The sequence below is a fragment of the Sardina pilchardus genome, chromosome 15 (assembly GCF_963854185.1).
Source record: "Sardina pilchardus chromosome 15, fSarPil1.1, whole genome shotgun sequence".
Classification (NCBI taxonomy): domain Eukaryota; kingdom Metazoa; phylum Chordata; class Actinopteri; order Clupeiformes; family Clupeidae; genus Sardina; species Sardina pilchardus.
In genome coordinates this window covers 132,450-145,000 of record NC_085008.1, presented here as the reverse complement: position 1 = coordinate 145,000, position 12,551 = coordinate 132,450, and the positions used below count along the sequence as shown (strand labels likewise).

At 45.7% G+C, this 12,551-nt stretch overlaps 1 protein-coding gene across 1 annotated transcript in view; it reads left to right on the top strand.

Annotated features, from left to right (window-relative positions):
• The window catches only part of map1sa (microtubule-associated protein 1Sa), a 53,232-nt gene that overhangs the window by 36,288 nt on the left and 4,393 nt on the right, over positions 1-12,551 (top strand). Inside the window, exons 3-6 of the mRNA XM_062555832.1 lie at positions 1,543-1,625; positions 5,835-5,975; positions 7,276-10,504; positions 11,700-11,914. Of these exons, the coding sequence (XP_062411816.1) occupies positions 1,543-1,625; positions 5,835-5,975; positions 7,276-10,504; positions 11,700-11,914 (3,668 nt within the window). The remainder of the gene's footprint in view (positions 1-1,542; positions 1,626-5,834; positions 5,976-7,275; positions 10,505-11,699; positions 11,915-12,551) is intronic.

Below are 12,551 nucleotides of genomic sequence, written 5' to 3'. Positions count from 1 at the left end.
TCTTGTATCTTGTATCCCCCCGGTAGTAGCGTGACGGTGGCTTGCACAGTGCGTCATCTGCTGCTGCTGCTGGCCATCTCCCCTCATCCAACCCTGACACCTCGCTGTAATTTGCCTCCACTGTCACCCTGGGCGTTCCACTAATGCCTTTAGGCCGGGGGTCAAGTTTAAGATGGAGATGACTAACCAGCTCTGGGTGCGTCTCCTCTCTGGTGAGCAGAGGGAACGCTAAGATCAGGGATGATTTATTGCGTATCCTTTGGTGAGCAGTGGCAGAGTGAATATCATGGATGGTTTATTGCTCTCGTAGTGAATTCCACAGATATTTTCTCCTTTATTGGTTGAGAGGGTTATCAATAGGGGACTTTATTGGTTGAGAGGGAGTTCTCAATAGGGTTCTTTATTGGTTGAGAGGGAGTTATCAATAGGGTTCTTTAGGAGGAAATTAGAGTGTGTGTTACCATGCGGCATGTGACTGTGTTCTGTGTGAATCACAAGTGCTTTATTGAAGGCCATTCCTTTGGCTTTGACACAAGACACATCATTCTCTGGGTGAATGCTTCTCTTGTGCCCTTGGTAGACCTAGAGACCACTCGATTAGTCTTGAAAACAGTACTGGTATTTCATATAAAGATATCCGTCTTTATTACATGGCCTAAGTAACACAGCATACACACTGCTCCCTGAATATCCTGACATCAGTGTTTTTGAATAGAAATTAGTTTGTGTTTGTCTATTTTTGGCACCACATTTTAACCTGATCAGATTGAAACAGTTAATTTGGTCAGATAGGCTGCAGTTTGACACTTGTGAAGATTGTCTGAGGCCAAAGAGGATGCTGTGTCCAATTGGTTTACTGTAAGACGTTTACAGAGGGATTTTTAACATATGGTTTGGGAAGATCTTCCTTGTCTCCTTGAGAATTTCTCAACCACTTACTTATGTTTTGTAGCATGCATGAATAACTCATGTGTACTTGTTCATTGTCTGCTCATTGGCTGTTGTCTCAACAACAGTGTGTTGGTATTTGCTCTGTGTGGGTCGCTAAGAAGGAGACCATGGCATGAAAACACTCTGAAATCTAATCTAATATTCCGCTCCAGACACAGAAATACCTTCTCCTTACGCCTCCACCTGACTCTTTCAGACATGTTTTCTATCTTCCAAGCACATAGCAGACATGAATGCACTCATCAGATGTGTTTTCTATCTATCAAGGACATAGCAGACATGAATGCACTCATCAGATGTGTTTTCTATCTTCCAAGCACATAGCAGACATGAATGCACTCATCAGATGTGTTTTCTATCTATCAAGGACATAGCAGACATGAATGCACTCATCAGATGTGTTTTGTATCTACCAAGGACATAGCAGACATGAATTCGCTCATTAGACGCTTTTTCATTAAGATTTGTCACAACTTTCCGTAACTCCTGTATATCCCTGACATTTTAATCATTCTCATTCTCTCTTTTTTTTCTCCTCTTATCTCTTCTCCTCTCTTCTTCTCTTCTTGCTTCTCTCATTCCCTTCTGTAGGACAGAGGACTCTACAGCACAGCGGGGATGTCCTGGACACGCAGGTGCTTGTAAATCCGTCCCAAGCTGTGGTTTCCTCTGAGGTGAGTCCTCACTCTGAACCCTGTTCCTCCTCCCCCACCATACTTCTCCCAGTGCTCTGAAACAGGAAGCATGAGTGCTGTGGCATTCTGACCACCTGCCTGTATGTGATGAAAGTGAGGATCTCGGCGGTCGCATGCTAAAAGCTCCTTGGTCGCTCCAAACATCTGCGTCTCGTGCTGGTTTTATAGATAGATAGATACACACCAGGGCTGTACGCTAAGCTTTTTCACTAGGAGCAGTTTAGGAGCTCAGAAAAAATTTAGGAGCACTATGACATTTCCTTGAAAACCTTATTGCCTTAAGCAGGATACAGATCATTCACAGCAGTGGCAATCCTAGTCTCTGCTCAAACCCTACACACACAGAAAATGGCTTGTCTTGTTTCTATTTCATATTTTGAATTCAGAATTTGTATACATTCTGTTAACAATTTATAGCATTTTAGGATCTGCATAATTACTTATAGCTTAAAATATTCAGTAATTTGAATACTTCATATTGATTACACTTGTCGTTAATGATATGTGTGTAGGTCTATTTGAGTGCCTGTCACTTTAAGAAGTATATGTGAACATAATACGGTTTCATACGGTTTTTAGGAAAAGAGCGTATAGTTCAAGGATACATCATGTTTTCATTAAATAACTTGAATGTTCAAAAAACTAATAAAGGTTAAGGTGTAATAGAAAAGATGAGTGTCAAGCAATGTTAACTTCTATGATTTAGGTAGCCTACCGTGGCATGGGATTGTGAGTTGTCCTGTTCACTTTTTCCTTGGTCATGTTTAATTGGCTGGGTGCTTAACTTACTCTACCATGACTCGTCTTGGAGTTTGGTATATCTGTTATATCCAATGAGAATGAGACAACCAGTGCTCAAAATAAAACGTTACGGTATTCTCCTGATAACATTAGTGGAATGGATTTAATGTGAACGTAACCTCCATAAAAAGACGCAGCGCACATTTGCAATGAAAATGTTCCGCCTTTTTAAAGCAGGTGTTAAAGCAGGTGGTTAAATCCATAATTTAGACAACAGAATCAGTAGGATACCATTTTTCTTCAAATGCAGGCTGGGGTGAAGCTGGGAGGAATTTAACACACGGTTTCCACACCGTGTTTATCAACCGTGATAATAATATTTGAAATGAACATGGTAATTGTTATAGTCAACATTTTTTTCATGGTTTGCCGTTTCACCGTTTCATCGCAACTGATAATGAATAGATTGAAGAAAAAGAAGAATGGATTTGGAGTGACATTCCTTGCGTGTGTGTAAGAGTTGGAATTGGAAATTCTGAAATGTGTATAGCCTACAGATGCGTGAAAAAAGCACACAGCTGCATGGCCCTCAGTAGTCATCATCCATCTCAGCTTCTGTGTTCTGTTTTATGGTTTTGAGATCCTGGTTCCTCCAGGTTATTTGCTTCTGCGTTCTGTTTTATGGTTTTGAGATCCTGGTTCCTCCAGGTTATTTGCTTCCAGTTCGTCTGTCAGTTGTCCTGAGTTGAACAACTGCTAGTGCAGCCGTTCTCCTGTTTCCCTTATTTGGTGTTGTGTAGCTTGTTCAGATGCACAGCTATGAACACATATTCTGAGTGTGTCAACACTAGGGTCAACACTAGGGTCAACACTAGGGTCGCAGAACATTTCTTTGGCCGCTCCATATGACTCCTCTTTCTGCAGCTGCTTCTCATTATGATTTCATCTGTAGTCTTAAAATACACACGGATGCAAACATGTAAATATCCATCAAAGTTATTCAAATGACCATGCAAAACATTTTTGACAGTGTTTCATTTGGTGTGGTGACAAGGTTGCCCTAGAGAAGAGTTTTGTTAGAGTATAGGTGGTTGGTCCTCAGATATTGGGCATGATTTTGACAAGAATGTTATTTCTGAGTAGTTAGAATTTCCCTCACGGGATCAAAAGAGTATATATTCTAATTGAAATTGAAAAAACTGCGACTGTCCTGTATTAAAAACGCTGTGCTGTGTTGAAGGCAGTCAAAAAGTCTGAGGCACACCGATATAGTGAAAAAAGTTAAAAATCCTTTATTGCATTTGGATAAGCCTACGCGTTTCGACTCTACTGAGTCTTCCTCAGGGCAATCAGTGATCACACTCGCAGGTGTTCTTTATAAAGCAATCAATCACTCTGTGTCATGTGATAAGACACCTGACAGGGCACATTAAAATACCCTAGTTGCATGAAATACAGTATTGACAGAAAACAAAAAATAACAAATAAACTTTGGATCACCAAGGTGGAGACTAGACATTAGAACCCACATAATCCCATACAGAAAAAACCCAGCATACCACAGTGTTCTACAGATTACGAAGCATGTAGGCATTATTTCATATAACAAAACATCACATTATTAGTAAACATTTACTTTCAATCACAGAAATGGTGAAAAGTCGATTTCCTCATTGAGGCCCGGGTGTGTGGTGGCTTTGAGTGCATGTATCCAAAATGTTTCCCTTTGTAAGAGGCGCTTCAGTCGGTCTCCCCCCCTGATGTCTTTTTGAACTGCCTCAATGACCATGGCCTTGACCTGGTTAGTGTGGCCAGCAGTCTTGTAATGCTGGGCCATTGGATAGTTGGGGTTCTGAGTCCTGATGGCATTTTTGTGCTCAGCCAGTCTTTGTCGGAACTTGCGTTTGGTGCGGCCAACATAAAAGCAACCACATTCACATTCTAACCTATAAACCACAAAGGTGGTATTGCAGTTGGCAAAGCTACGAACTTGGAAAATTCTCTGTGTGTGTACATCTGTAAACCTGTTGTCCCTCACGATGTTGTCGCAATGGTTGCAGGCACCACACCTGTAGGTACCTGTTGGTTTGGGGAATTGGAAAGCAGGTTTGTTGGCTGGCAGATGGCTTCTGACCAAGGCATCCTTCAGGGTTGGCGCCCTTCTGAAGGAAACCATGGGAGGCTCTGTAAAAAGTGTGGAAAGGGCGTCATCACTCAGTAAAATATCCCAGTTCTTTGTTACAATATTCTTGACCTCATATTTTATACCTCAATCCAATTGAAAATCTGTAGTAGAATTTGAAGAAAATGGTGCATCCCAAGGCTCAAACCTGCAAAACTGATCTGGCAACTGGAATCAGAGAAAGTTGGAGCCAGATTGATGAAGAGTACTGATTGTCACTCATTAAGTCCATGCCTCAGAGACTGTAAGCTGTTATAAAAGCCAGAGGTGGTGCAACAAAGTACTAGTGGTGCGTTGAAGTGTTCTTTTGTCAATTTGTTTTTCATGATTCCATATTTTTTTCCTTGGAATTGAGTGATTCCATATTTTTTTCCCCTCTGGCTGGTCTAAAACAAGCAACTGTTACTGATTAATTAGTTTTTTTTCTTGATTTCCTTTAATGTTTCCTAAAGCCAGAAAGTTGCCATTTCAAATGAACTTAGTTTTGTGTCATGTCTGTGATCTGGCTTTTTTCTAAAAAATTAAACAACTGGATTAACATCCTCCAAGACTGGTGATTCCATATTTTTTGCCAGGGGTTGTAGTCCATGTGATATTTTAATCTAGCATGAAGGGCAACCATGATTTAGACAAAATAGAATTCCTGGTTGCTTGTGCCTCATTTTGGAATGTTGGCATACAATATAATGTAATCATTTAAAGCCTGTACGCGAGTTAAAAATTGTAATTATGATTAACACAAAATATATAGGGGAAATACATGTGATTTTGACAGATGGCTATAAATGTTACTGTATTGCAATTTTAGTAATAATTTTAATGGTAATTATATCTTCTGGTATACTATATCCAAAGATTGTTCATTACTGACAAGATAGAGCAACGTAATGCATCTCTATGGAACCAAAATTCGAACAGTTCCTGTATGCTTAAAGAGGCGTGTCGCAAAATCGTCATAGTGGGATATCGATCTCTGTCAGATTGGCAAGCAGTTCAGTTCGAATGTTAACAGGTCTGCTTAAAGGGGGATTTAGCCCCCCTCCCCTTTGCGAAGACAGAACACGGAAATTATCGAAGGTTTGCGCCTCTCGCTCCGCTTTAACCCCCTCTGCTATATCTTAGAAAGCCATTTTAGAACTGTGAGCAACATTCTCTGTTTTGAATTCCTGTGTTCCATTCCATGATCCATTTTAGAACTGTTAACAGCATTCTCTGTTCTTGAATTCCTGTCCTACATTCAATGATCCTTCTGTTGTGTGTGCAAGGTCCGGAGGCTTATCTCTGATGTGTCGCGCCACAAGCTGCTGATTCTTGCAGGCCAGTGTGTGGAGCGGTCAGGTGACCTTGTGCTGCAAACCGGCAGCTTTTCTCTCGATGACTTCATCCAGATATTTGCAGATGAGGAGGTACCTGTTTCAGAACTATTTCCCTTTCCTAGTACATTAACCACTAGTATCTGTGCTGTTTCATCCAGCTCTTTAACCCTCATGTGATCCTTGGGGTCAATTTAGGCCTATTCGGACGGGATTAGTTTTATGGGGTGACATCAGGTAAAGTAATAATTACCAGGTAATGTAGTCCCGTCCGGACGCGCCATGTCAGTAAACATAACGGAGTATGTCGGTGACATTTACAGACACTTTTACCTTCCGTAAAACGGTCCGGAGAAATTACCTTAGGTAATATTAATCCCGTGCGAACGCGACCCTCTGTAAAGATGTCTGTAATATTTCGTCACATCCTGATTTGAAAACAATTCCACCATAGTCTGAATGAAAATATAACATGCTGTGCAGCTCCTAATAGGACGTTAGCTAGTTTGCCTAATAGCTTGATATTGTTAGCCATTTCAAACTACTTATGGCATAACATAAAGCTAACGTTTGCTAGTTTAACCAAATTGTGTAGTCTTTCAAATCTGAAAATGCTGCACGTACCTGACGCAAAGTATCACGTGCACGGCGACGAAGATGTGACGGCAGAACGTAAACGTAGTTACTCCTCCCATGTCAGGTAAAATGACAGAGATGTCTAGTCCCGTCCGAATTGGACATTTATATTACAGAGGTCATATGATAAACCTGCATTACTGTACGTCCCCCCATAAAACTAATCCCGTCCGAATAGGCCTTTTGACAACAATGTTTAACATGATAAAATATATGGTTCACTTTTTTTTAACTTGTTTTGAGAAAACAGCCTTGAAACACAGCCAATGAGATGCGTTCTCAGCTTAGACTCGTCTTTGAACCTCCGCGATTGGTTGCTACAAAGGAAATGTCCATATTTGGATTGCATAGTGTCATGTAGGAGAAACAGGGCTTTCCAATGGTGTCACACACGATATGATTTGGATCACGGTCGCGGTAGTACATGACACTTTAGATTGGGAACTTTTGGTGAAATTAGGAGAAATACATAGCCGCGAGTAGACAAAATGTCGTGAAAATGTGCAAATGCTAAGGTAGCAAACTAGCACAAAATCTCGAAATTGACCGGAGGTCACAAAAATTATGTTTTCACCTGCCGTGTCTCACCTTAATGAGAGTTTATTTAGCTGGGGTCAAATCGACCCCAAGGATAACTAATGTCGGTAAGATTTTGAGGGTAACATAAGGGTTAATGCATGTGCTTAACTTCAGCCAACTGTTTAATGCATGTGTTGTTCTAGTCTTTTAAAAATACTTTGCTCATTTCTGTTTGCAGATCGGTGAGCTGCTGAGTTCTGCAGACCCAACACAGAAAGCAACTCTGACCCTGAGCTGCCCCAGCACAGGCACATGGAAGAACTCAGTGCTGGAGAAGCACAACCTGCAGGACTTCATCGAGATCAAGATCAACCCCACCGCCACACTGCCCGAGATGGAGGGCCTGCAGGAGTTCACGGAGTACCTCTCTGAGTCCCTGGAGCCGCAGCCGCCCTTCGAGCTCCTCGAACCTCCGAGCACCGTCGGCTTCCTCAAGCTCTCCCGCCCCTGCTGCTATATCTTCCCAGGGGGCCGAGGGGACTCTGCCTTTTTCGCCGTTAATGGATTTAATGTCCTGGTGAACGGAGGATCCGATTCACGCTCCTGCTTCTGGAAGTTGGTCAGGCATTTGGACCGGGTAGACTCCATATTGCTCACACACATTGGCGTAGACAACCTGCCCGGTGTGAACAGCCTCCTCCAGAGGAAAGCAGCTGAGCTTGAGGAGGAGAAGCAGGGCAATGGCTCCCAGGGCAATGAGGACTGGATGAAAAATTTGATTTCTCCAGAAATTGGAGTGGTTTTCCTGAATTCCCCAGAGAGACTGAAAGCACTCCAAGGTGATCCCAAAGTACTCCGAAGCTGTGACCAGGCATCACTCATCTTACAGCATCTGGAGAAGCTGTCCATTACGCCAGAACATCTCTCACGCTCCAATGGCCCAACTGTTGAACCGGTCATCCTCTTCCAGAAGATGGGGGTCGGCCGGCTCGAGCTGTACGTGTTGAACCCAGTCAAAGGGAGCAAAGACCTGGAGGCCCTCATGCAGTCTTGGCCAAATAATGGTGCCAATACAAAGGGCTCTGACCTGCCGTTGCCCTGCCTTGCCTCTATCTGTGCCCTTCTGGTTTGGCATCCTGCCAGCCCACACGAGAAGATCATCCGTGTCCTCTTCCCTGGATGCACACCCCAGAGCAAAGTTCTGGAAGGGTTCGAAAAACTGAAGCACCTGGACTTCCTCAAACACCCTGTTGTGAGTTTGAAGGACCTTGAGATGTCCAGGTCAGATAAACAGCCAAAGCGTGCTGAAAGCAAAGAAAGCCTCAAGTCCCTTCCCAGGGACACAAGACCAGCAAGTGCCTCTATGAAGGAGAAGTTAGCCCGTACTGATGTGAAAAAGCTGGACCCTAAGACCAAGACCAAAGCTGCAGGTGAAACCAGTGCGTCTAAGGATGGTAAGGATGAGGACAAAGCAAAACCAAGAGACAGTGAGATGAAACTAAAGCCATCTAAGGTTGACAAGCCTTTGGCAAAGAAGGAACCTGTGAAGGATGAAAAGAAAGAAGTGCGTAGTAAGGAAGCCAAGCCACTGACAAGTGTTGCCAAGAAAGAAGAGAGCTTGGAGAAGAAGAGGGAGGTGAAGAAGGACCTGAGTCTAAAACCAAAGAAGGACTTGAAACCTGAGGTGAAGAAAGAAATTAAGAAAGAAGTCAAACCTGAAGAAAAGAAACCAGCCAAGGCACCTGCCAAGGATACCAAAAGGGTTTCCACAGCAGGCGCGTCAGCTGCCACTAAGACTACTGTGAAGAACGGCACCCTGAAAAAGGATCAAGGTACTCTGAAGAAGGAATCAGCAAAGGGAGCCAAGTCCAAGCCTGACAAGAAAGATCAGGGAAATCTGAAGGTCGCATCCTCCTCAGAGGGGGAAGCGGATCGCTCCAAAATGTCCACACCCGAAGACATGACTGAAGAGTTTGAGAAGTTGAAATTGGAAAATGAGCAAGGCTCAGTAAACACTACAACAGGAAGTGAAGCTAAACAGTCCAAGGAAGTGAATGGTGTAGGAGCCGGCGCTAACGCTGGGGAATGCCCAGAGAAGTTTCGATCCATGGATTCACTACCCCCTCCCGGCCAGTCAGCAGATCCCACCTCACCTCTCGCAAGGACCCCAAAGAGTGAGCGCAGCGTCAATTTTGACCTGACGCCAACCGAGCACCGCATTGGTCCGGAGGACGGATGTGTGAGTTCCGAGGAGAAAACTCTGGAGATGGTCTCCCCTCCAGGCTCAGGTCAGAACAGCGCTGGACACACCCCTTTCCACCAGTCACCTGAAGATGACGCCCAGGGCTCCAGCGAAGACAGCAGCTTAGGCGGCAAAGTTCCCAGCCTCAGTCTCGAGGACAGCCACGCCCCGGGGTCCAACAAGACGTCAGACGCAGGCTGCTCCAGAAGCAACCTGGAGAACAACTCCACCTCCTCCCAGGACAAGCAGTCAAGCTTCCTGTCTCTCAGCTCCTTCAACATGATGGCTGACGCACCCTCCTTCACGTCCTTGCCTGCTGAAGTTGGCTCGCCACATTCCACAGAGGTGGACGAGTCGTTATCTGTGTCCTTCGAGCAGGACATGGGGGACAGGACATTCTCCAACGGCCACCTGGTGGATCCTGATTCCAAGGCGGGCATGTCTCTACCCCTGAAGGCGTGCCATAACATGCGCTCCTCAGGAGACGGGTGTGACGAGAGAGGTTCTGGTCCTCAGGGGCTCCTTGACCTCCCTCCACACGATGTGGACCTGTGCCTGGTGTCACCCTGCGAGTTCCAGCACCACAAGTCCCCAGAGGGGACGACTCCAGGGCACCACGCCAGCCCTCACGATCTCTCAGACGAGAGCGACTCGCAGGAGCTGGTGAAGCCTATGTGCTGCAACAACAACGATGACCAACGCACACCCCAGGGTGCAGACACACCACCAACGTCCGCCACCGAGTCTCTACCCACGGGCACGGACTCGGACGTGCCCCCGGCCACAGGGGACTGCCCCTCCATCAGCGAGGATACCTTGGACACGGACGAGGACGACTCCGGTGACATTTTCCCACCCCAGCAACCTCACGACCACACCGACCCACACTCCGCCCACCGCAAGGGCCAGCACTCCTCTCTGGACCCCCCTCCTGCCCCCATGAAGGACCTGCCCCCTCTCCCACCGCAGCCTGGAGCCTGCATGGCCGACCCCGAGGCCGACACCCAGGCCAAGAAGAGCACTGCAACCGCCAAAGCCAAGAAGCCCGCTAGCGCCACCCAGAGGATATCCACAAACAGCATGGCCGCAGGGAGCAAAGCCAAGAGTGGGTTGGGAGCAGGAGGAGGCACACTGAAGGCCACCTCTAACCTGGACACCAGGCCGGCCTCACGGGGGGGAGCCGTGGGTGGAGCACGGCCATCTACGGCAAAGTCCTCTTCCTCAGGTAGCTTCCCACCAGAGCAGTCACGACTAAAGTCCTCTTCCTCAGGTAGCTTCTCACCAGAGCAGTCACGACTAAAGTCCTCTTCCTCAGGTAGCTTCCCACCAGAGCAGTCACGACTAAAGGCCTCTTCCTCAGGTAGCTTCCCACCATTGCAGTCACGACTAAAGGCCTCTTCCTCAGGTAGCTTCCCACCAGAGCAGTCACGACTAAAGGCCTCTTCCTCAGGTAGCTTCCCACCAGAGCAGTCACGACTAAAGTCCTCTTCCTCAGGTAGCTTCCCACCAGAGCAGTCACGACTAAAGGCCTCTTCCTCAGGTAGCTTCCCACCAGAACAGTCACGACTAAAGTCCTCTTCCTCAGGTAGCTTCCCACCAGAGCAGTCATGACTAAAGGCCTCTTCCTCAGGTAGCTTCCCACCAGAGCAGTCATGACTAAAGCCATCCTTACACCAGAAGACTTTGACAAGATTTGGGAAAGATTCTTGAAAGATTGTAGTCTTTTGAGTAAAGCTTGCGGGCTTTATTTCAAAGACTATCTAAATTTTGTCAAAGTCTTCTGATGTATGGGGTAGCCTTACTTATACAAGACATAATGCGGAATAGATGCCTCCTTCATAAAGTAGGTGGAGCATAAACATAACACTCATTGTAAATAACAAAAAAGTGGTGTTGCTCTCACAACTGCTTATGAATCTCAAAGTGAAGGAACAATGGTATTTACTGTGTTTTGAGGCTATGGTAGGAAATAGTTTATGTATTCTGCAGGTATTGCCATATGTCATCAAAATCAGTATTATTGTTATCACCACAACTAGGCCTTGAATTAGAACACTTAAAAATGTGGTTTTGGAACCTGTCTCACTTCAAGATTTCTGATTAGAAAACAAAGGCGGACTGTGTGAGAGCGTAGAGTCCAGGAGAGGGCATTTATTTTAATATATATATATATATATATGTGTGTGTATTGGGGGGACTTTTTGTCTTTACCTATATAGGACAGTAGAGAGAGACAGGAAGCAAGTGGGAGAGAGAGATGGGGTGGGATCGGTAAATGACCGCAGGTCGGACTCAAACCAGGAGAGGGAATTTCTGGAGGGAATTTATTTTCTCACTGCATTTTAGGCACAATTTACCTCAAGAAAAAGTCCGTTTCTTGCAGTAGCTGTAATGAAGGGTGATCTCTTCCTCTTCCTCAGGCTCTGCAGGCTCCAAGGCCTCTGTGGCGCCGGTGTATTTGGACCTGGCCTACCTGCCCTCGGCTGCAGCAGCGCCCTCTGTGGACGTGGAGTTCTTCCGCCGCCTGCGCTCGTCCTGCTACATCGTCAGCGGAGACGACCCGCAGAAGGAGGCGGCCATGAGGAGCATCCTGGATGCACTGCTGGAGGGCAAAACCGCATGGCCTGATGTGCAGGTACCAGTAACACACACACACACACACACACACACACACACACGAGGAGCATTCTGGACGCACTGCTGGAGGGCAAAACCGCATGGCCCGATGTACAGGTACCAGTAACACACACACACACACACACACACACACACACATACAGAGAGACACACACACTCACATTCACTCACACAAAGACCTATAGCAATGTACAAGTGTAAGATAACGTACAGACAGACACAGGGAAGGGAAGAGATAACGCTCAAACCACACACCCCCTCCCCTCAAATGGCTGAAAAAACGGTGTGTTTATGGGCTGTGTGGAGATATAAACCAGGGATGCAAACAGCTCGCTTTTCGGCGCCTCCTGCTTTTTTCACGTCGCTTTGGGTGACTTGTGTGAATCGTGCAAATCCGAAGAGTTTTTTTTTAGGGGGGAGTGTCTGTAGATAATTGGAATGCAGTAAATGAAGAAGAAAACTATTTTTTCTACTTCAAAGTTGTCTAACTATTGAATTGCATGTGACAAGGGGAACCATCTAATGACATCAAAGAATTCACTGAGGGCAGCGACGGAGAACGGTAGAAGGCTACTTTGCCTATGGATAACCAGATCACGCACCTTTACGCATGTCCTCCGCTTGCCATGTGGATA